Genomic DNA, 25913 nt, shown 5'->3' with positions numbered 1-25913 from the left:
TATGCCAATAAGATCATAAAGAGAGAACTACACAAGAACACAATATTTTACCCTGGGAAAACGTCATGGGGAAAAACCCAACAACCTTTTCAATAGAGAAATCTTCAATCCAGTAAAGATACATCTTAGTCAATAACTAGGTCAACCTAGTCCATCCTTCTAGTCAAGTCAATTGGCCCAAGAAACATGCTCTGTTCTACCCAAGGACATAATTTTTTCTTTCTTCCTCGTTCATTAGCTCATCTCTGCACCTCAGAAATTTCGCTGTCTTTGATGCCTTAGAATTTCGGTGCCTCTGATGCCTTAGAATTTCGGTGCCTTAGATCCTCAGAATTTTGTTGCCTTAGATCCTCAGAATTTTCGCTGTCTTAGAATGCGCCCTTCATTGGCTTCAGAAAGTGCTTTCCTTGCTGCTTCAGAATAGGCCGAATCACAGAAGAAGAGATCCGAATTTTCTCTTTAACCGATGCTACACGAATTGTCCTTGAGGAGGTTGAGTCATTCTTCATTTATAGTGATCCAATAGGTCGAATGGGTGCCTCTTAGAGGCTAGGCCAACTTGACTAGGAGGAGCCGACATCAACTTTTTGGAGCCAAAAAATTGCTTTTTAAAAATTCATAATTTTCTCTTTTTAAATGTCCAAATGGACATGACTCAAAAATAATTCTCTTTTGACTCTTGGATTTACAATAATCAATATTATGAAGATCGACTTGTTGCACTCAAATTGTCAAAGTTCCAAGGAAGCAGAAGTACCAACTTTTTTAAGAAGGATCGGATCACATATTAGCAGTCCATGTGTCATAGTCATCCCATTCTGCAAGTTATATATTGTAAATGATCTTAGTAAAACCTTGAGTCTATGTAACAACCTAGGTAAGCCTATAATTTGATGACGAATTCCATCCTAGGAGGTTTTTTAACCTCACTGATTACCTATGTTTTTCGACACGGCTAATCAAAAGAGTTTTTTCCCTTCAGGTTAAACCCCCAAAACTAGGGTGAAATTTATTGTCAAATTATTAGGTGAGTCCTAGTGTTTTAGTCGAGTCTGATGTAAAAGTGGTTTGGGAATAATTTAAGCTAATTGGCTAAATTATTTTATTACAAATCACTTGGTTTACTAGATCATATTGAGTTGCAGATGGGTTATGTGTCTTGAGGGTCTAAGATGAATGTGTATTCCCTCTTTGAGTCTTGTAAATGAAAAATCATATGTATTAGAGGGTTGAAAAAATAATTAATCCACTTGTGTAAATTAATTAATTTTTCTAGCAAAATAAAATTAAATCCTAAGCTAGAAAATTAATTAATTAGAGTCAAAATTAAATTGTCTAGGAAAATAAATTCTCTAAATGGAAAATTTCGTAGGTCTTGAAAGAATCAATTTTTAAAGGTCCTCCACCAAGGGAATATTGTCTTTTTCAAGAAAATTTGGACCCTTGGACTTTGGTGGTTAAGTCAAAGTCAAATTTTTGAGGAAATTAGCTCTAAATAATTAATTTTGAGCTAATTAAAATGGAATTAAATGATAAATTCGAAAATTCCTCAAAAATAAGAAATCAAGGGCCAAGATTAAAAGATCTTGAAGTATTTATCAACGACCAAGATTATTTTGACAAGGATCAAAGAAACTAGCCGTTATTTTTCCATTTGGAGGATTTATCTATAAATTAGAGAGTCATTTGAGTCTCTAGTCATCTTGATCTCTGGCTAGAATTGTTGCTGAAACATTGTGTAAACTATTGTCCTGTTGCGAATTATTTTTTTCTACGATAATAAAATACTTTCGGGTGCAACTTGAGGTGTTCTTGTTTCGTTGATCCGTGGTATGTATTGACTATGAGCTTCCTATGTGGTGCTTTATGATTATTATTTTGAGATAATACATAGTGTTTGCAAGTACTCGATCCTTGGTCTCCAAGTTCACAGACTATGGGCAAGGGTTACTTTGCTTGGATCTCTAGTTTTTATATGGTGGATTTAATCTTCGTTTGGCTATAGTGATCATTAATTTTTTTGAAGCATTTTAGCCATTCTTTCAAGTAAAAATTATTTTCTCAAAATCCATTTGAAAACCCATGTATATTTTGTAAATAAATTTGTAAATTTAAATTGTAAATTATTTTTCTAACTTGGGTTGGGGTTTTTAGATTCATTTTGTATATATTTGGGGTTTGGGTGTCTCTATTTTCATTTTTTGCAGGTTAGATCAAGGAGTTAAGTGGAAGAAAAGCTAGATCTAGGCCCTTGAGGGTAAGATCTAGTCTCTTGGAATTGTTTTTGCAGGGTTTCCATGGAAGAATTTTCAGAAAATTAAAGAGCTGAAGTATAATTTTTTTTGGAGCAAGTGTTTTAGGGCTTCTAGCCCCGGTTCTGCCCTCCTTAGGCTCAATGTCTCTCCTTCTGCCCTCTGCATCTTGGTTTAGGGCCTCCTTTAGGCTTTGCTGTGGGGTTTTGAGGCTTCGACCTCCCTCCTCCTCCTCTTCTTTGCCCTCTTAGGCTTGCCGCTAGCCCCTCCTCCTCTCGGCTTCCCTCCTCTTGGTTTCCTTCCCTAGTGTCTTCCTCCTCTAGCCATCTTGGCCTCCCCTCTTCCTCTCGGCCCTCCTCTCCTTCTCTTCCTTAGTTGCAACCCTCTAAGTGCTTGCGACTCCCTTGTGGAGCCTTTAGGCCCTAGGCCTTAGGCCTTGCCCTAAGCTCATAAACCCTTATTTCCCCAACGCTAGCCTCACTGGGCAAAGCGTTGGCCCTTCTTGGTCATTTTCTTCATCCTTGTGCCCCAATTTATCATCCTAGCCCATCTATCATCCTAACCCAAAGTACAAACAAGCATAAGAATCTAACTGCAGATGAATAAAATACCTTTTGATTAGAATCCCACCTTCGTTCATGTGCTCTTATGAGATGGGTGAGAGGCAAATGATTGATCTAGGTGGCGGAGATGGATAGTGGCACGTCATCAATTAGTGGTGGTTCCTATAGGGTTGCCCATTTTGGTGGGTAGCAGGGCCAAGTGCAAGTCTAGGGTGGCTTTGGTGGAATAGATACTTTCCTTGTTGCAATGACTTAGACGAAGGGTAGCTAATGTACCTAGTGAGACATATCTACTTCACAACAATTTCTCAAGTTGGATAGTGTTGATGTGTATCTTGACTAAAAGCACCCATGAAAAAAATAAATGGTGATCGTCTTGGGGATAAAACATAGTTCAATGTATAGGCTTGCAGTTTTATGCATAGATAGCGTACTTGAACTTGGTGAGGTAGGTGATTTTACTCTCGACATACTTATAAGTGATATACTCGACAATAAACAAAAATGTAATATTTTTCATTTTAATAATGGAAACATTGTTGATGAGTATGGTATGTAACTTTTTACTTATATTAGATAATTGAGACAAGTAAAGATATATGATGAAAGCACATGTGAATGATGGCAAATGAGATTGCTAACAAGATTAGAGAGACTACTCTAAATCTTCAATTGCAAGTGAAATAAAGACAAGCCAATTCAAGTGCAGTTAGATAAAAAAGCCAATTAATGAATGCAACTAAAGAGATCAGATCTAAACTATGATAACAATGAAACTAGCAATGCAAGAGAAACAAGTTAGTAAGCTAGATCTAAAGACTAAGAGAAAAAGAAAAGAGGATGCCTCCCTCTTAAATAAGGAGGCGGGATACCATGGGATTGAGATCCCAAGCTCCCTCAAGGAAAAGATTTTTGTTATTATATTACAAGAGAAGAAGTCCTTTTGACAAAGGAAAGGACCCTTCAACTCAAGAAGAATTACAATGATAGAAGAACTTCACAACACAACCTCCTTAAGATACAAAACAAAACCAGACCAACTATCATTATGATTCCAAACACTTCCAACAAGCTGATCCAACCCTCCAAAAGATGTCGGCCCTCAACAAGAAATTATACCAGTCATCAAAATCCACGACCAGGTGAAGGAAAGCCTCTAAGACCTCATGACCTATCCAAAAAGAATGATTTAATTTTTATTAAATTTTTTTATGGTGATTTTCTTTAAGATCAAGGCTTAATTTACTTTCATTTTTTTTTGGTTTCCTTATACTAATAATCCCTTCGCACTAGTCAAAGAAGAGACTCCTCTAGGAGCTCTTGGCCTTAACGAAAAAGGCCCAAAATTATGCAGCTTCCCATAAAAAATTTACGAGTGATGATAAGCCTTTGAAAATTGATTTTTATACCAAGAATGTATGGTGAAACCCTCCAAAAAATTCGTTGAATCTCCTGCAAAATCACAAGGGTTAGCACAAAAAAGCAATGGCAAGAATTTAAAGCCCTAAAGGGCTTGCGACCTAGGGAAAGAGGCCTAGAATGCATGCGACCCTCAGGAAAGGGTCTCCAAAAATTATGAGCCACAAATAAACCCTCACAAGGTGCCAAAATAAGCCCTAAGGCTAGCGGCTACCCAAGAATGAGATTTGAAGAGCCAAAAAATGGTTAAAACCTCATGTGAAACGCCTCAAAAAATTTTGCAAAAAAATTATATGAAGGAAACCCTTGGAGAAAAATTCAATTTGGAGGGAAATAGGCCTCCAAACCCTTGTGACCACTAGAAAAGGCTAGATGGCTCCCTTGAAAATTTTCGCTGCCCTCAAAAGCCCTAACTATCTAGGCTAGGAGGCTGATCCAGGCTTCAGAAAATGATTTTCTTCAAAATTTCGATGGGATCAAGCTTGCAAAAATATATACAAATAGATCCAAGCCCAAAATTGATGCCCCTCTTCAAATTTGCAAGAAAAGAAACTCAAGAAAACCCAACAAATATATACAAGACAAATAGAAATTATATACAAGGTTAGGAGAGAATATATATACAAGATCTATTCACAAATTTACAATGATAAGCTCTTCAAATAGCAGATCTATTCATTAAAGCTCTAAAATAATTTTGAAAGATTTTCAAGATAATTAAAATTTCGATCTAGAGCAAATGGTAAGAAAACCCCTTTTCTTATTTCGAAAGATAAGTCTTCGGATGACCCACTATGGGTTCTTCAGCTTCTATGCTTGAATAGTTGGTTAATTCAACCGAGAATGTCCCCAAGTATCCAAGATCTAATCAACAATATTATTTTCTACACACTTGAAAGATATTTGTTAGATCCACAGAGATTTGGATAGCACAGTGATAGAGGAGTCTAATGGTTTAACCGAAAACCAATAGATCTGCCCCACCTAGTGTGTTTCTCCAGATCTAAACAATGGTGCAAGGTAATGTACACCAATGAATCTTCAAGAGCTAATGGAAATAACAAAATTAAAACACTAGTAGAACATTAAGCACAAGAGATCAGAAATATTATACCATATAACTAAAGAATAACACCATAGCTTTGCCCCAAAAACTTTATTTTATTGCTCAGAAAAAAAATATTACAAGAGTAACGGAGCTTCACTTAGCCAAGAGTTCAAGATTTTTCATTGTTGTTAATGAGGAGCTTAGAGTTTCCTTATATAGGAAAAATGAGAGTGTGAGAGACTCCAAGTGGAGAAAATGACTAGTTGATTGGATGCTCCTCAAAATAATTCAAACCATTGATTACTGCTGCACAAATCCATAGAAAAATTCGAACTCCTTGATTGATGTGTTGGATGGACCAATCTTTGACCTTGGGGTGGTTTTGGACCACTGGAAAATCTTCAAAAATATTTTTCTTGAAATTCCCTCATTCAAAATAACCACCTGGACCAAAAGATTTGATTTCCCTTTAGAAAATATTTTCCTTCTGGCCCAATGAATTTTTTGTGGGTCTTTTCTGCCTTGGAAATGAGACTTTTTTCCATTTTGAATTTGATCCTCTTTTTGGAAAGTGCACATTCCCTTTTTAATTGTTTTTCCACTTGGAGAAAATTTTATTTTCTCTCATTTTATTTTTTGACTAATTTCTGGATAATTATTTTTCCATTTTTTGCCAAAAAATAATAATAATGACTCTAGAGGGGTTTAGACATAATTTTCCACCCTCAAAGTGTGTCCAGATAGAAAGTTTAGGAATTGAGGTATAATTTTGAGTATTCACACCCCCTAGAACCTCTATACACAACACCTTTTACATCTTTTACATGAAATGTTACATAAAGATCCCATTTCAAAAGGGGAATCTTGACAATAAAAACATGACCTCTAGACTTAGCAAAATTCTGCGACACTTTACAGATGATCTAGTATGATAGTTTACATAGACTCGATACACTAGGACTCACCTTCACCATCGAGCCCCACTCTAGCTTTGGGGCAAGCTTGGGAGGAAAACTCTACCATTTATAAATGTTTAAAAACACAGATAATTGGCGGATGAAAAAAATTCCCTAAAGTGAAACTCTTTGGTAGAAATCATAGGCTTAGCTAGATGTTTTACATGGGTTTATAAACATACTAGAATCATTTTTACATCAAGGCCCACAGAGCTACAGAATTTGGATTAAATTATGATGACCAAAAGCTGTAAGATGATGATGAAATCTAAAAATTTTCTGACTGCTCTGCACTATACTCTACTCAAGGGGTGGTTGACACATGAGTGGTCAACAGGTCCACAAGGCTTTGGTACCCCCTCACCTTGTCCACATGCCTAGGTTGGGCATGGAACGATGATGCCCTAGAGGTTGATGCAGCTAAAAAAAAGATAAAGGCATATAATGGTTGCATACAAAAGGAAATAATACCACAAAATGCAAAAGATGGTAGGGACAATAAAATTTAGCACGTGGGAAAAAGCCAAACATGAGCTCTACCTCTTATCATTATGACTATCACCTTGGTTCCTAGGGCCCCTATGAGTGTCCCCTGCATCATTATGGAACCCATGCATGTCTCAACACCCCTGGTGGATGATGAACTGCCTCACCTGAAGGGGGTAATCACTACTATATCATACAAAATATGCTCTCATCCCTTGGAGCCTCGAGTAGTAAAATAAAAGAAAATCAATAGAAGGCAAAAGGAAAATGAAGAAAGGTGGAAAAACAAAGGTCGGGGTAACATTTGTACCACGATTGCTCCCTCCTACATTCATACACCCAAATATGTGCACATCCCTCATCATTACCACCCTTGAGCCCATAGCATTTGGCCTTGAGTCCCTTGTGTCCCAAATGCACCCCGTCATTGCCCACATAATACCTACTAGTTGAAGGATATACCTTGTGTTAAATTATGCAACTAGCGTCAAATTCCACTTTGGACAACTCATTTGATGGAGATAATTATTGCATTGAATTCCTCTTTTCGAGAGGACCAAAATTGACCTAAATGTTGATTTGTGGTAGCATCGGATGTACTCTAGCCATGAAAATTGGTGGAGAGGCTAAGGCACATAAGATCTCCGAGACTCAGAAATCCTTTGGGCAAATTCCACTCGGTTGGAGAGATATTAAAATAATTAATATTTTTAATGGGGTTCCTTCTAAACTTAGGAAAATTAAAATATTAATGGGTATTAATATAAAATTGGGTGAGAATGTTCTAAATGACGTGTATCAAGACAAATCTAATCTTAGCCGTTGATTAGGGACTTAATCTCGGTCGTTGAAGACTCAACAGGAAAAGTATAAGAGGAGGCTTGAGGGTCAGTTGGAGACACACCAAATTGATCAGTCAGTTCGATTTTCTGGAGCGGGGTTTGCTGAGAGAATCGAACCAGTGATCTATTGCAGTGAGGGGAAGTTCGACACGAGGCCGAGAATACATAGCAAAGAGGCAGAGATAGTGCCAGAGAGACAACGCAGAGCCTGAGAAGGCTGACGCAGAGGCAACTGGGAGCTACGCAGAGGCTGAGGAACGCAAGCGTGGGTGATGCAGAGGGCCAGAGGGCTGACGCAGAGAGCCAAGAGGTTGACACAAAGGCATCAGTAGCTGCGCAGAGGCTAGCAGAGTTGACGCAGGGCCAAGAGGCAGTGCTGGGTGATTTTCGTGGGGCAGACTAAGTGCTGGTGAGCTGGGAAGGGTGACACAGTCCCTGCAGAGTGATGCAAAGCAGTAGAGAAGCTTGGAGCAGCTTTCGCTGTCTAGCTAAGGAGCTGCCATTGTTGTTGTGGGATCGTTCATCCAATGACTGATCAACCAAAATATCTGTCTCCGAGGATAGGTACTACCGCCGAGGGAATTCTCTGTTGGGTGAGCCATTTCTGGCACCCTCGATGTATTCAGAAACTACATAACAATAAAACCCTTATATTTGTTGCACTGGTTTTCCTGCATTGGGTTTTTCCGGGGATGATTGTCCAAAAATAACGTTGTCCCTTTTGTGTTTGTCTCAGTTATTTTAGTTGCTGATCTGTATATGTGTTAAGGCTGCATTTGTGTTTATTTTCGGTATTTATATTTATAAATAACTTGTTAATGAAAAGAACAAGTAGGAGAAAATAAACCAGATCATGCAGTAGGGATTTCTGACGTGTTAGATTCAGAAATTTCAACACTAAAGATCACTCAAATCGGACAAGGAGAAGTGTATTTTTGAATTAAATCCTACACATGTGCAAATTGTCAAGGTTGGCTACACCATCATGTAGGCTCATGAAGCCCTTTCACCCACATGGATTCATATAAATATAATAGACCTCACACCTCATTTGGCACTTCATCAACACACAACATATCTTCTCTCTCCTCTTCCTATTGGTTCGTACAACTCAGAAAAGGAAGGTTTCTCTCACACATGCGAAGGACAGGTGGTTGTTTTGATTGGGCCGAATTACAGGACTATTGCAAGGCATTGACCAGCTTTGACTTGGGAATATTTGGGATATTTTGACTTTGTTTTTAGGTGAATAAATATGTTCTAGCAGGCTGCAACTGTTGGTGCTTAATTCAAGGTATTTTGTGCTACTTGACTGAAGCCCTAATTGCAGAGTTTGACTGCGGACTCCATCTTCACATTGACCAGGTTTGACTGCACCAAATTGATCTGTTTTGGGCTCATTTCAATCTGCTAAGGATGCTGCATTTATTGCTCCAAAACCGAGCTCCTTGAAGACCATTTTTTGCTGTTGTCCTATCTCTGGTTAGGGCACACTTTGACAATAGTTGTCTGATGTTGACTTAAGCAGATTTCAGGGAGTTCAGATTTGACTATAGTTGACTCCATCTCTCTCTTGGATAGTTGGTTGGCATATTGACATTAGTTGGATATTGAAATTGATATTGGATGATGTACTCTCTTTGCTGAACATTTGAAGACAATCTAATAATAAGAAGATTTGCAAGGGTTTTCCCCATAGTGGGTTTTTACTTGGTCATTGACCAAATTTTGGTGTCTCTTGTCTCTTGGCTTGTCTTTTGTGTTTATCTTTGATGTTATTTCATCAGTTACTATCATATGATAATGGTTAATGTGATTGCTAATGGATCAATGGAATTAATAATGTGCTAATGGATTAATGAAGTGACCGACCTATGCAAAGAACATGTTAACTCAAAATTAACACATTGGATTGGTCCTTCCCTTTAGTGGCTAGGAACACCTAATAGGGTTGTTTATCATGCTCATTACATGCTCAAAGCCCCAAATTTGGAAGGGAAACCCATTATGAAGTCTCATTTGTGCCCTTAACTAACATGCTTGATTCAATTAGATGCACTAATGAATTATTGAACCTGAAGGTGAGGAGACACATTGAATCTTATATAGGATTGACAGGTGGTTTCATCATGGGCTAGGTAACTTAACTGGGGCCCAAGTCCACCAGAGGATTATATTGACACTTATAGAGGAAGCGTTGAGAGCCTTGGGTTTCCATCATGTGACAGAGCATTATCTCATGCCATGGATAGCCTCAATAACTTCAACAACTTGTTCATTGCCCCAAACTACATGCAAGATGATGCACTTGGACCAACAGTGCCCCCAGCCAGCTTAGCAATATATACAAGGTTTGGCAACTAATTTGAGGTCCAAAGGAGGTTTGTTTCATCCTTGAGACATGGGACAACAAGCACCATCTTCCGTGCCCTCATTTGGAGCAGTCTACAGACTTTTCTTCCATCAGGAGACCCATGAGACCACTACTTGTGCCCTAGAGCCACTTTGGAGCACCACATGATGTTTTGCTTATAGATCAAGGGGCCACCCCCTTTTCTATCATTCATGGAGCCCTCACTCTCATTATGGAACCTTGAGGACTCATTTCGGCCTTCCAATGACCCTTTTGTAACACGTTTCCATCATTTTGGCTCACTTTTGGATGGCTTATTCTTCACTTTATGAACTACTTGGGGGGCTTGTCAACAAGGATATGTTATTTTGCACATTAAAATAATTTTAGGGGCATCTTAGGCTAATTCAAATTAGGTTGGACACATATAAATAGAGATCTCTCCCATTGAGAGAGATCATCATCATCAACACTTGGATCTATTCTTGAAGAATTTCACACTTTTTCTTGGTTTTCTATTGGAGATCTCTTGATGCATTTTGATATATTTGGATGTTGAATTTTTCGTTCTTTCTTGGAGCTGCTTCTTGATCTATGATTGGATATATCTCTTGTTATCTTGTAAGTGCTATTTGTTGAAGATCTTTCTTGAAATAATGTCTAATGTGTGGAATCATTGCAGCTAGCTAGTTCTTTTGTGCCCTAATTTATTGAAAATCATTGTAAAGAAGGTTAGATTGTTGATTGCACATGTTACTCATTGCATAACAAGTAGATGAATGTTCCTAGTGGATTGAAATTTGTTTTTCTTCCATGAAAGTCCATAGATCTTGGGTGGGTAAATGTTAAAGAGTGGTTTCTAGGGCATCGCTTTTTAGCCTCCTTGAAGACGATTTTGGCAAAATTTTGAATCATCATAGACTCCATAGCCCAAGGATTAGGCACTAATCCAAGTAAAATTGGTGGTCACCTTCTCCTTATCTTTCTTTTTCTCTCTCCAAAAATTTTCGGCCCCTCTCCTAGACAACCAACTAGGGCTGCCTACGAATTGCATTAGAGGAGGTATTTTGCAAAAGCAATTGGACAAGAATCTGCGCTAGTGTCTCCTCTAGTGACCCTCCAAGTTTGGAGCAATTCCCACAGTTGGTTTGCAAGAAAACTCAAGCCCTAGTTGCATCTTTGGAAGCCCATCTTCAACGTCTTGGGTTGGTGGTCTTATTGAGGGTCATTTGCACATAGAATTCAAAAGAATTAATCATTCTAGACCCTCTTCCCTACCTATCTTGACCTAGAGAGCACATTGGAGGAACTCCTCCCATGATTACTCATAAACCATAGGTCTTGCATATGCTTCCTTCTAGGTCTCTCTAGGAGAGCGAAAATCCTCTTTCAAGTGACAAATCATCTTGCAACACTCCTAGAGAGGCCCTATATCATATTGAAGGTCTTGTCCTTAGGCATACTCATTATCATTGAAAATCCCTAAACCCTAGGTCTAGGTATTCCTCATATGTCTTTCTTGGAGAGCCTTTAGCTTCTCTTGAAGTATTTGGGCCCTAATTGAGTCTCTCCTTTGAATGGGCCTTGGAAATCACTTCATAGTACATACCTAGTCCTTGATCCTATCATTGCAAGTGATTTCCCTACATATTGGGACTCCTCCCATCGATGAAAATCTGTAAAGAGCAGGGGACACTGACTGAGGTGACAAAGGGTCTTTGTCCCATTCTTGTCACTTAGTCTAGTAGTTGTCCCATACCCATAGGTACTCCTCCTAGGACCCCTGCTAGATTGTGTGCAACAATAACTAATTACCATATGCTTTAATTGAAAAAAATTCAAGTGGTATGGAACCCTCTAGTAATGCTCTATAATTTGAGACTAGGTTGACCTTTTGGCCACTGAGACCACTATGCATTGGGAACTATGAATTGCTTTGGAAAATGTGAAAGTTGTCTTTTGAGACTGCTATTTTGTGAGAGTTATCATGAGCAATACTAGACCAAGGCCAAGGTCACCTACATACTCTATAGACACTAACCATGTAGAATGACATAGGTGCACCTTGACGTAGGTTGGACAGGTCCATACATCAGTGGTCATCCCTAGAAACAAAAAGCTCCCATAAAACCACGAGCCCTCATGAGAAACTTCCCAAGTTCCTCCATTTTGATCAAGGACAAGATTGCCTACGTGAAGTTTTCAAGGGATAGAGCATGGTCCAACTAAACAAATGGATACATTCTCAGATTGACAAGAAATAGGTCTACGATTATGAATATAGAGCGTCACATGGTTTTTACATGGCTTTGCGACCTTGGGCTTATAATGGTGGTGAATGTTGCACTAAAAAAAGAGTTGTATCCCCACAGACAGAGGATTAACAGTTGGCTCCAACTGTGGGACACATTCTTCACTCAGGAGGACGTGAGAACCTCAGAAGATTCCACTTGTCACTTGAAAGCTCGACCATAAAAACATTAATTTCCTATGAGAGAATCAAACCAAAGTTCTATCCCTTTGTAACATAGCAATAAAATCATGAATGAAATGACAACTATTCTAGGAGATGGAAAAGCATCTAAGTAAATAACATAAATGGAAATATGACATGGAAAGCTATTGAAATGACAACTATTCTAGGAGATGGACAAGCATATAAGTAAATAACATAAATGGAAGTATGACATGGAAAAATATGTAACCTAAACGGCTTCGAGCTTCTGCGGCGGCTTCGAGCTTCTCTGCGGTGTCTGCGGCTTCGAGCTTCTGCGACTTCTTTACGGTGGTTTCTGTGGCCTCTTTGCGGCTTTGCGGTGGTGAGAAGGGTGGTTTCTGCGGCTTCGCTGCGGCTCTGCGGTGGTGAGAAGGGTGGTTTCTGCGGCTTCCGGCTTTTTGCGACTTCCTGTCATACACTCGGCTACGATGTCCTTCCATATCTGCGGCTTCTAGTATTTTCAACGAATTGCATTCAAATTTTATGCGGCTTTTAATATTCTGTGGTGGTTTCTGCGGCTTATTTGCGGCGTTGCGGTGGTGAGAAGGGTATTGCGAGTTCAATATATATACCGAAGATACCGTCGGTGTGTTCTGTTGCACCAAGCCAACCCAAATCGCATGGCAGGTTTATTAATTCTGATTCGCACTTGTTGTTTAGGTGAGATCTGGTTAGTCACTGGCATCTGAAAATTTTGAATGAATAAGTTTGTTTGCACATTTTGGGTTTTAGATCTAATTTTCTGCGGCTAGATCTAGATCTAGGCGGCTAGGTCCTAGATCTAATCTTCTGCGGCTAGATCTAGATCTAATCTTATCTTCTGCCTTATTTCTCCGCGGCTCGGTTCTACGGGCAAGTAAAATATGGCCCCCAGCTTCGCGAAAATAGCTGCTGGCTCATCCGCTTTTGGAGGGCAAGCTCCTGCCCACATCGTCAGTGAAGCCCCAACTCCCACTGTCCAGGTGGTCCAGGCCTCACTCGATGAGGCTTTGAAGTTTTCCGAAAGTGCCCTAATCTGCCGGTTCAATGGTTTTTGGCCGCGGCTGACAGCTCTCCACAATTGGATCTCGGAGGTATGGAAGCCTTTCATTTCTGATGAAATTAATATCTACCCCTGTGCTAGGGGTTTCTTTATAGTAGATTTTGAAAATCCTGAAAGCAGGCAATGTATTCTAGATTCCGGCCCTTGGTTTTGGGAAAAATCAGGCCTATTCATGAAGCCATGGAACCCATCATTTGATCCCTCTACAGCAGTAATAACCTCAGCACCAGTTTGGGTGAGATTGCCAAGCCTACCCTTGCATCTCTGGAATCTCTCCTCGCTAGAGGCCATTGGAAATGCAATTGGGAAATTTTACTGCAGGTGCCCAGAAACAGAGGAATATGCCAGAACCACTTATGCACGCATCTGTGTGGAAATGGACTTCAGCGCAGGATTCCCAGCTGAAATAAACCTAACAAGTAAAGACTATGTGTGGAACCAGAAACTCGATTATGAAAGTGTCCTCTTCAGATGTCGATCTTGCTTCGACACAGGCCATCTAGCCAAAAATTGCCCAAAAGCCTCCCAGAAAAATTCTGTTAGAAAAAACCACCACAAATCTACATGGTGGGAAGGAGCTCAAAAAGAACACTACACTGTCATCAAAGAAGAATACTCTACAGAAAACTCTGAATCACAAGAAAGTGGGCAAGAAAGAAACAACTCTCAAGACAAGCAGGGAGAAAGCCCCGCCCAACAAATCAACAGTTATGAGGATTCGAATACTGCACAAAATAAATCTTCATTTAACAACAAAGCAGATCTCCTACACCAAACTTCTTCTTCGACTATCCTCAAAAGGACGAACATAATAGATCGCGAAGCTAAGATGCCAATGTCCCTAGAACCAGAAGAGATGAAGGAGATCCAAGATAAAGGAAGTTGGAAGACCGTAGAGAAAAAAAAGAAAGCACCAATCTCGCCAAGAAAGACGAGGAGCCAGATAATTAAAGACTAAGAATATTATAGGTCCGATAGACCAATTTGGTCTCAGTGGACGTTAACCACCATCATCATCATCATCATCATGAAAGAAACATCACGACAATAAAATTATACCACTAAAGCATAAATTGAAACTGCACAATTTTTAATCTGGTCCAATGCTTATTCATCCTATCCTAACCTACTTAAAAGAAGTAAATATGTTAGTTAAAATCATATAACCAATGCAACCAACAAATTAATTCATCATTGCCTTTGGTTCAACCTTTTTGCTTGGTGTTAAGCAAAACAGTGAAACATCAAACCTGTAGCATGTCGAATTTTCTAAATCTATCCGTTAGAAAATTAATCTGTATTTTGCTGGTTTATTTCTTCTACTTGTAAATTCGGAACAAGTTATCTAAAACATTTAAATACCGAAATAAACACAATACAGTCACAACATCTACAGATCATCAATTGAAAGAAAACAAGCACACAAGTGACACCGTTATTTTTGGACAAATGTCCCCGGAAAAACCCAATGTGGGAAAACTGGTGCAGCTATTATGAGGGTTTATTATTATGCAGTATTTCCTTGAGTACAATTGGGTGCCTAACCAGTTCACCCGACAGAGAAAAATACACGGCAACAATACCTCTATATTCAGAAACAGGTATTCAGAAAACCTGTCCCACGAAACCCTCTCCGGCAACTCTGAAGCTCAGCACTGGCCCTTCTGGCCTCTGCGTTAGCCTCTTGCTGACCTGCGTCAGCCCCAGGACCCTCTGCGTTAGCCCTCTGAGGCATTGCGCAGCCTCTGGGACCCTCTGCGTCACTCCAACAACCTCTGCATGGATGACGCAGTCCCTCTGGCCTCTGTGCTGTCTCTGCTGGGCTCTGCGTGGCCTGAACTGGCTGTTGCTCTCGCTCTCCCTGCTTCTGCGCTGGTCTCTCAGTACTGTCTCTGCCTCTCTATCCAGTACTCACTACGCCTTGTTGCTAATCACTGATTCACTTTTGCTTAGCAACCTCGCTCTAGCAAAATGAATGATTGATCACTCTGGTGTGTTCTCCAACTGACCCTCAAGCCTCCTCTTATACTTTTCTCGTTGGTCCTTCAACAGCCGAAATTAAATCTCTAATCAACGGCTAAGATTAGATTTGGCTTGATCCATGACTTTTGGAACCTTCTAACCTAGTTTTATATTAATACCCACTCCATTAAAAATATTAATTATTTTAATATCTCCCAAATCGGGTACAATCTGTCCAAACCATTTCTGGGTCTTGGAGATCTCATGTGCTTTAGCCTCTCCACCAATTTTCATGGCTAGAGCACATCCGATGCTACCCCAAATCAACACTCCCTCTTAGCGAGGACTATGCTCTAGTAATACTCCACAGTGAGTATCACCCTGATTATCCAACACTGGTCCCTTTGTTGATGCTAGGCCTCCCCGCCCAACATCTTCTACACTGCTGCATCCTGTCTTGCTGCCCATGGCCCTGCCACTGTTGCATCTGTACGACAACTCCCTCTGCATCTGTGCTACTACTGGTCCTTTCTCCCAACACTGCATCTGCACTGCAACCCCCTCTCATCATGCTGCATCATGCTACTAGTAACTGCTATTGCATGGCAACTCAGTTACTGAGAAGTAAGTAATTGATCCACCCAACTTCTAACATCCCTGTCAGGCTAGAAACACTCCCGATGCTGAAGCTCTCTCTGCCGCTAATAAGTGCTCCCTCTCCTAACCTCTGCGCTGTTACAACAACTCCCTGCATCTTGCACCATTGCACACCTCTCTGTGCCATCTTGCACCTTTGCAACACTACCGTGCCTCTCGCATTGTTGCAACTTGCTAGCCTCGCGTTGCCCGGGGACTCCTGCACTGTAGCACTCTTTGTTGCTTCATCCACATCCGTCTCTACCGACATCTGCCAGTCCTGCTACTCCTCTTCGGGGCTCCCGTAGCAAGGTATAATCCAAGAGGTTGGGTACCTCAAGGATCTTGCTCCTCATCGTTTGTAGTCCTCTTGACTACAGCTCGATGTCTCCCCACTTCATCTCAAGTGGCACATGAGCACTCATGGCACAATCGTCATCCTCCTCTACTTCTTTCTCCGCCTTCGCTGGCGCTGCCTTTGAGTCAGAAGCCTCTCCCTTACTCTTCTTCCTCGGACATTGGTTCACATAGTGACCCAGTTCCCCACAATGGAAGCACTTGACCTTGGAGAGGTCCTTCTTCTTCCTCTTCTCCTGCTTTCCTGCAGATGCCAGAGCTGCATCCTCTTCCTCTTCCTTCTTGATCCTGACCCCTTTGCTGCTACTTCTCGTCTTGGTCAGCTGTCTGATCTCTTCTTGACGAAGAGCCGCCCACAGTTCTTCCCAATCTGGAAGACTCGCCCTGCCCAGTATGCTCTGGACAAATGTCTCCCACTCCTCGGAGACTGCGTTAAGTGTGGTCCTTACCATCACTCCTGATCCGACGTGGCCCCTATGAAAGTCAGTTGGTCACAGATCTCCTTCAATCGACTAAGGAAGAGATCTATCTGCTCTCCCTCCTGCATCTGGTATGACCTTAGCTGATTCTCCAGGAGCATCTTCCTCTGCACGGAAGTATGCTGGTACAATGTCTTCAAAGTGTCCCACATCTCCTTTGTCTTTTCCTTCTCGGCAATATGTTGGACCACATGATCCTTGACCCCATCAAGGATGATGCACTTTGTCTTAGCCATTGCCTCCGTGTACCTTTCATTAGCTACTGGGTCAACTGGGATAGCCATTACTCTTAAGGCGAAGCCCTTGATACGATGTCTGTCTAAAATGGATAGGATCCTGGCCTTCCAGACCACAAAGTCCAGACCACAAAGTTGGACGCTCTGTCCAGCCTATCCTGATCCCTTAGCCCATTCACAGTCATCTCTCTGCTCTTCTCTGTCGACTCCTCCGAGTCTCTCTACTTTCCGCCTGGAATTTCTCGGTTCGACTCCTGCTGAGTCTCTCTATTTCTCGCCTGGAAGTTCTTGGTTCGACTCTTGCTGAGTCTCTCTACTTCCTGTCTGGAAGTCTACTTCCTGTCTAGAAGTCTACTTCCTGTTTGGAAGTTCTCAGTTCGACTCCTCCGAGTCTCTCTACTTCCCGTCTGGAAGTTCTCTTCTGGACTCCCTCTGAGTCCCAATTTCCCTCCTGGAAATCCTTCTACCAACTGTCAAGTTGCCCCTCTCCAATTGTCTGTGCAACTGCAACACTGATCTAGATTCCTTGGCTAGAAAGCAACTTCCTCTACCTTGGTCTTGCCTTGTTAGGTACTGTTCTGACCACAATACCCCACAACTTCGCTTCCGCAAACAACCACAGCTTCCTTCACCCCAGTGACTGAAGGACTGAGCCTCTAGGCTTTGCGTAATCCCGACTACAACAAAAAATAGCTCCCACAACCACTGTGTCAACCCTCTTGGTCTCTGTGTGGCTATGCATGAGCCTCTCTCTGCCCTCCTCAGCCTTTGCACTGGCCTCTCTCTGGCCCAGAATGATGATGTAGTCCCTCTGCGTCAACCCTTCCTCTGTTGCTTTCTGCAAGGATCAGCTCTGTCGCTCGGGACAACTAAATCTGCTGCAAATGCTCTGCTCAGCTGATGCCTTTAGCTTTCCTGTGATCTACAACCACGCTCTGATACCATGTTGAATTTTCTAAGTCTATTCGTTGGAAAATTAATCTGTATTCTGCTGGTTTATTTATTCTACTTGTAAATTCTGAACAAGTTATTTAAAACATTTAAATACTGAAATAAACACAATACAGTCACAACAGCGATAGATCATCAACTGAAAGAAAACAAGCACACAAGTGACATCGTTATTTTTGGACAGATGTCCCCTTAAAAACCCAATGTGGGAAAACCGGTGCAGCTATTCTGAGGGTTTATTATTATGCAGTATTTCCTTGAGTACATCTGGGTGCCTAACTGGCTCACTCGACAGAGAAAAATACACGATAACAATACCTCTATATTCGGAAACAGGTACTTAAAAAACCTGTCCCACGAAACCCTCTCTGGCGATGCTGAAGCTCAGCACTGGCCCTTCCGGCCTCTGTGTTAGCCTCCTGCTGACTTGCGTTAGCCCCAGGACCCTCTGCGTTAGCCCTCTCAAGCACTGCGCAACCTCTGGGACCCTCTGCGTCACTCCAGTAGCCTCTGCTTGGATGACACAATCCCTCTGGTCTTTGCGCTATCTCTGCTAGGCTCTGCGTGGCCTGAATGCTGCTCTCGCTCTCCCTGCTTCTGCGATGGTCTCTCAGTACTGTCTTTGCCTCTCTGTCCAGTACTCACTGCCTCTTGCTACTGATCACCGATTTACTTTTGCTTAGTAACCCCGCTCTAGCAAAATGAATCACTGATCACTTTGGTGTGTTCTCTAACTGACCCTCAAGCCTCCTTATAATTTTCTCGTTGGTCCTTCAACAACCGAGATTAAATCTCTAATCAACGGCTAAGATGAGGTTTGGCTTGATCCATGACTTTTGGAACCTTCTAACCCAGTTTTATATTAATATCCATTAATATTTTATTTTTCCTAAGTTTAGACTTAGGAACTCCATTAAAAATATTAATTATTTTAATATCTCCCAAACTGGGTACAATCTGTCGAAACCATTGCTAGGTCTTGGAGATATCATGTGCTTTAGCCTCTCCATCAATTTCCATGGCTAGAGCACATCTGATGCTACCCCAAATCAACATAGCATGCATATGTTGGAACTTTCTTCGACGCCTTTACCAAATATGTGGGGGCATCGTCGTCACACAAAAGGAAATCAAAGAAGAGCCAAGCTTTCCTAGTGTTACTGCGGGCTTCTACGATCCATAGATCTATAGGACTGATATAATGATGTTCTTTATCGTATGCATAAGCCCACTCATCAATGCTTTTCATTGTATTTGTAAGTAGGGGAGGGTTTGATGGCAGCTATAACTGGAATTTGTGCATATACCACTGCCCTTCTTGGCTGTCCCTAATCACATGGACACACAACCGATGAGAAAATACACTAAAATCCAAAATATGATGGAAACCACAACCTACTGTTGTATGAATTGACTAGGGATGTTGAAATTTTCTGAAGTATTTTTGAATTTGAAGGTATTGTGGCCTACTTATTACAGCAAGATTCAAGTCATTCCTGCCAAATGGATCTATGCACCGATGACAAGTTCTTGTTGGATCATGCATGTAGAAATCCCTTTTCTGCTCCTGTACATATGCCTTCTCCTGCATGAGTTGATATGGTTGCTCATGATCAATGGGCTAACTTTGTTGCCTATGTGGCCAAAGTTTGGTAATATGGCATCCCTCTATGTCTATGTCATAGATATGAGCACCTATGAAGAGAGAATAACTCATGTCCCATTTACATATATCAACTGTGAGGAATGCATCAATCGATTCAGGTTCTTTATGCCCCCACCCTCTTCAATAATAGGCCTATCATCTTCCTCCAAGTCACTGTGAGATGAGTCATGGAAATCAATTGCTTGTAAACGAAAACTATATGTTGAACTAGTGCTTTCATCTAGAGGAGGGTGGGTCGGTTCTTGAATTGCCTTGATATTAAGTTTCTCCTTTTTTTCAATTATTTTCATATTCTTGATAGGGAACCAAGGATATTCTCTTTCATATGTGTATGCAAGAATATCTTCATTTATTTCAACCACTTGTTCCAACTTACTCCTTAATGAGATGGGATTCTCCATTGATTCCTTCACTCTGGGGATGGAGACATATGGCTTCTTGATTTCCTTCTTTGATAGTGTCTCCCTTCCTATCCTTTCCTTGGACCCTTTTTAAGTAGGCCATCCATTCATCATCTTCCTCTAAATCATGCAACAACAATTCAAGAGAGGGAGGAGAATGTTGACATCTCCATGAAAATCTTCTCCTTCCCTGCTTGCGTACTCTTTTCTCTAACTCTAAGATCCTTTGTAGCATTGCAATTTGATTTTGTTTCAAGGTAGTTACGAATATTTGGCATTCCTTTATCTGTTGACTTATCATCTCCATGGTCATTGCTTCCTTAGATTCTTGCACACAATGCTTGACATATTTCTCTTCGACATATTCTGACAAGAAATTGAGCGCACCCTTTCTTTCATATATTTCCTCCATGAGAGATTTAGAGGAAAGCTTACCATATTCCACCATTAGGTCATTTATCTTTTCTTGCATTTTCTCTTGCACAACGATGAAGACATTGATATCTGCAATCTATTCACAATGGTAGTCCACCGCTTCTAGAAATTCTTGATACATTGGGGAAGGTTTTATCTGTTTAAGCTCAAAGCTGCTATACCATTTCCATGCTTCATATCCTTGCTTTGATAATGCAAAGACTTTCATTAATTCATCTTCAAATACAAGGTTAGTATCTACAATAAAACTCTAATAGATTCTAAGAAATATGGAGCTACACATGGATTTCCGTTAAACATAGGGATTTGCATATATATATATATATATATATATCTCAGCAATAGGAGAAGGAGAGTATCTTGGAATGCACAGTAAATCTAGAGGAACATATGTCTTAAAAGATAATATCTTACTACAATCCTTGTTTGCGACATATAGGAAGATAATTCCTCAATCAATCATAAATCATAGACATGGAGTCGCTAGTATTTACCTCAATTCTTACCTTGGAAAGCGACTTTTTGTACCGTACCTTTCGTGTTTTGTTGAAGTGGAGTCGCCAGATGAGATCCTACAACTTAGTCCTTAAACAAATATCTCATCAAGTATAGATACAAAATGTAAAGCTTACCAATGGTATGTTGTTGAATGCTGGATTAATTGACCTTTACCCCGGCAAGTACATTTTCCCTGGCAATGATGCCAAAAAATGTTACTGATCTTTTTAGTAGGGACACTAGTGACTAAGATCTTGGTAGCCTTGCTAGATGGGCACGCTTGGGCAAGGACCCACTGGACATCAATCAGATCTATTGGGAACATTTAGCGATTCCTCCCTTGACTACGTAGGAGCTAAGTCACCTGACACGGGGATTTGGGACACGTAGGATTCGGGATTCATGGTATCGGATTCGGGACATGCTGACCCCCCGGAACAGGACACGTTAGGACACGTTATATATTATTTTATTAAAATATATATATATTAAAAATTAGATATTATCATATTTCTTACACAAATTTTAATTAATGATACAAATTTATTGATTTCAAACATAGATCTTCATCTATAGCTATTAGCATGCATAGTACATACAAAATTCAAATAAATGTCAGTGGTATTGGTCACATAAATGATAAATCTATTAAAAATTTAAATCATGATTCGTAATTCATAACTGAAAGACAACTTACAACTACAAGATAGTAAGATAAACACACTGACAACTGTAGTTTTCTCATTAAGTCATCAAATCAAAATGTGTTACATAGGTAGTGTTGGTGCAATGCCAATGGCAAATAGAAATAGAAAATATAAAACAACTACAGGTATACAAGCCTCAAGGCATCAATCAGCATCAAAATCAGCATCGCTGTCCCCATCATCATGGTCCCCACTGCTCTCCTCTACATCCTCCTCCTCCCCTATATCCATAGTCGCCTTTGCATCTGCTGGTATGGAGGCTGACCCCTCTAAGTCATCAAATCTAACAGGCTCTAGCACTGGATCATTGAGATCCATGTTGGCCAATGCCAACTCAACAATGGTGTCCAGACCCATATCATCAGGAACAGTGTTACTTGGGAGCGGGAGCGAAAGCGGGGAGCGGGAACGAAAATGGGAGCGGGAGCGACATATTCAGAAGCTCTTGGTTTGGTGCTCTTGATTAAATACGAGTTCCATACCCTAATACATGAGAAAATTCAATGGAAACATTGCAATCCCCCAATCCTAAAATCCTAAAAAACTGATAAGTCTGCTGGATTTTGAATGAAATCTAAAATTCTACTTTCTCCATATGAAATCCAATGAGGCCGGAACCACTCTCAAACATCCTGAGTCATTTCATGGTAATGTTAAAAATTTAAGTAAAAGTATGAAAATGAAGATTAAGGAGAATGTCACTTTTACTTTAAGAATTTAACATTACCATGAATAGCATATCAATACTAGGGCCTAGACTTGATTATGAAGCTGCCAAAATGCTCTACTCCTTGCTGCAACAGCACAAATCACTTACCAAATGAAAATATTAATGAGCAAACATGCCCTTTTCATACCCGTGCTGAGCTTAGCGAGTCCTGGAAACCGGACACGTGTCCTAAAATCGCGACACGCCTCTGAAAATCGCGACACGCCCTCGGACACGACGTGTCCTGTGATTTGGACACGAATCCGGACCAAATCGTGTCGGATTCGCCGGATTCGGGATTCGCAGGGGGTTTAGGACGAATCTGGTTTCCTAGCGTAGGAGGTGTTGGGCCTATATAGTAGAGGCTTGGCCTTAGGAGGTGTTGTGCCTAGGCCCTAAATAGCAGGGGCTCGAGCTGAGGTGACAGTGAGTCCTTGCCCTGAATTTGCCCATCTAGCAAGGCTGCCAAGATCTTAGCGGCCCTGCTAAAAAGATTGGTAATAAGGAGTATGGCAAGTGTTGAGAATCAAGATGTGAAAACTTGGTCAACAGAAATCAGATAAGTATTGTGTTGGGTCTCTGTCCCAAGACCGTGCTTGCTGAACTTGGGAGTACTTGGTTGTCATATTGAGGAGTATAGCAACTATGATTTTACATATAAGCATGAATTAAGTAGTGTGTAGATTCATGGGTTGTTAAACCCAGTAGGTTGCAAACTTGGTATTAGTTAATTATGCTTTTTACTTAAATGGATTTTTTTGTTCAAAATTACAATTCTTAGTAGTCAGATTTTATAGGGATTGTTGCTTCACCTTTTGCTTATGATGCCATTTAACAATAAAATATATTTTGTTGTTGATTTAGCTTTAATCAATGAGTGAGTATCGCTAGTATTGACATTTATCAATAAATTTTTATTGAAAGTTTCAGTTTCAGTTGTTATGATTATAGTTTTAATACTAGTGAAACAGTACGTTGTAAATTCATAGAAAGTTATTACCGATATGTGAAAAGCTTTTGATGATTAGAGTTGATAACATTGTGAGCAAGAGTAGCATCAACCTTCGAGTGTTGATTCAGCGTAGCATTCGAAGAAATCAGATTGCACTGATCTTTGATTGTTTGATGTATATTTATCCTTTGCAGTTGTGCCGATGTTGTAAAGAAATTAAAGGGGTATGTGGATGACATAAATGCAAATATCGAGAAGTTGAAAACTAGAGGTCCAGTTTCCAAATATGTACTTCCTGAAGAAAACCTCAGGGGCAGGTGGGCGATATTTATCCTTGTTTCTTTGAACCCATTCCTATGTTTTTTGTCTATTGTTGTAATTTGTTTGAAGTGTAACAAGTCTAATTCCTTTTATTCTTTTGCAGACTTTCAATTGAGTTTGATGAGATGATGACATCAGGAGTTGCATGCAATCTTGACTCACCTGGATTTCATGTTTTATGCAAGGCCACTAAAGATGTCGTCGGATATGTGAAACCATACTCTATTACAGGCTCTCTACCTCTAATCCGTGAATTGCAGGTTTGAAAGACAATTTGCTTCTAACAATGTGTTTCTTCTGCAGATAATTCACAAATGTTATGATATTACTCAATTAGGGAGTTAAAACCATTTTACTTAGGAACTAAGGTAGTATTGAGATCTTAGAGGAGACTAGGCTCTTTATTTTGTTAGCAGTTAGGTTTACTAAATGTTAGCTTTCATTTATGTTATGACAAAATTTGTAACATAAAGACCTTTTTCCAAGGAAGACATCACAAAGAAACATAAGGGATGCTTTTCCACATTTGTAGATGGCATCTGCAGTCAATTATTACCAGTGCACATCACCTATAGGGATTTGAACTAGGCACCTGTTGGAATGAAACTAGCCAACTGCCCCACAAACATTAGCACAAGTGGTTGAGCTAACCTCTTGGATTTACAAAATAAAAGATATATAACAACTGGAATTTTGCATCAATATTTTTTAGAATGATATTTCTTCTATTCACATAAATATGTTTACATCAGAAAAATAAAAAAGTAGAAGGGTATATGTAATGGCACTTGTAATCCCCTCACTGCTACTAAGGAAGAATTAAAGTTTGAATATACATCAGGTTCTAAAAACTTGACATCTTTTATCAGAAAGAAACCTTTAGCAAACAATTGCATTCATGTCTCATCCTTCCACATATGACAGAAAGCCGACAAAGTGCTGATCTCATTATCAAAAACACACTCACCATCTATTTTCCAAAGGAAAAACAAAGCAGAAATCCTCATATGCTGCCAAATGCCATTGATGGAAGAGTGAACCAGAAACCTGGAGTTCCCAAACAAAACTGCACACTAATGAACTCTCCCCTAGAAGAGAGATGAATGTTGCATCTGCACATGATCCCAGCAACTTTTGGCATACTAACAATTCCATGATATATGCTCCACCGTTTTGGAGTGGTTGCAAATAGGGTAGACACCATCAGAGAGACCACTTTTCACCAATTAAGCCTTGGATGGAAGGCCTTGGTAGATAACCAACCATGCAAACACAAATAATTTTTATGAAAACTGCACTAGCCAATAACATGTACCTGCTTTGGAGTGGTTGCAAATAGGGTAGACACCATTAGAGAGACCGTTTTTCGCCAATTAAGACTTGGATGGAAGGCTTTGATATATAACCAACCACACAAATGTTGGAAATACTGAGAGGGGGCTGAATCAATATTTCATAGATTTTTCACAATTGGTTTGTTCTTTTAAACATTCAGAGCATCAACAGAAAACATCATCAAATCACAGGATAAGTACGCAGGAGATTTTGTTCAACAAGTTTTGTTATGTATGATTTACATACAAATTTACCAGTTGAACTAGAAGTAAGTACAAGATTCCCCAAGGGTTTTAGCTGCAAAGGCTGGAAGGTAGCAAATGCTTCCTAAATGTGTTTGGGCTCCCATACTAGGGACAATGACCCAACTAAAATTCACCACTTCAATTACTGCTGCTGTCCACTCTCTACTCTCACTGCCACTGCCGCTACACTTCACTCATACCACTATTCACTGTTACTCCTACTGTTGTTGCTGCTGTTACCACTGTCCACCCTCACTGTCACTGCTGCTGCTACCACTATTCACTCTCACAGGCATCCATTGTCAATCATGATACCACTGCTGCTTCACTACCACTATCAACTATTGTCACTCCATGATTGTATGCTGCTTCTTTCAACTTTTAAGGACCGAGGTTGATAAGAAGTGTTGCGCAACTGATCAACTGTAATGTATACTTTGCTCAGTTCATCATCAATTCTCACTGCTGTCATCAAGAGAATGTCATTATTGTCATATAGGTCACTAACACAGTCTCACAATCTCACTGTCTTGCAACATAGGAATTGCTGCTCAAATATTCTTAC

The 25913-nt window shown here is 40.3% G+C and overlaps 1 protein-coding gene across 1 annotated transcript in view; it reads left to right on the top strand.

Annotated features, from left to right (window-relative positions):
• Positions 1-25913, top strand: part of LOC149154777 (Peptidase M20/M25/M40 family protein) — a 163913-nt gene that overhangs the window by 106708 nt on the left and 31292 nt on the right. Inside the window, exons 7-8 of the mRNA XM_089441039.1 lie at positions 23642-23764; positions 23872-24028. Coding sequence (XP_089297165.1) covers positions 23642-23764; positions 23872-24028 — 280 coding nt within the window. The remainder of the gene's footprint in view (positions 1-23641; positions 23765-23871; positions 24029-25913) is intronic.

This window comes from Pinus tabuliformis, chromosome 9, assembly GCF_031772625.1.
Source record: "Pinus tabuliformis cultivar Carrire ecotype Pingquan chromosome 9, CPIR1, whole genome shotgun sequence".
Classification (NCBI taxonomy): Eukaryota; Viridiplantae; Streptophyta; class Pinopsida; order Pinales; family Pinaceae; genus Pinus; species Pinus tabuliformis.
This window is presented reverse-complemented; position numbering and strand designations above follow the sequence as displayed.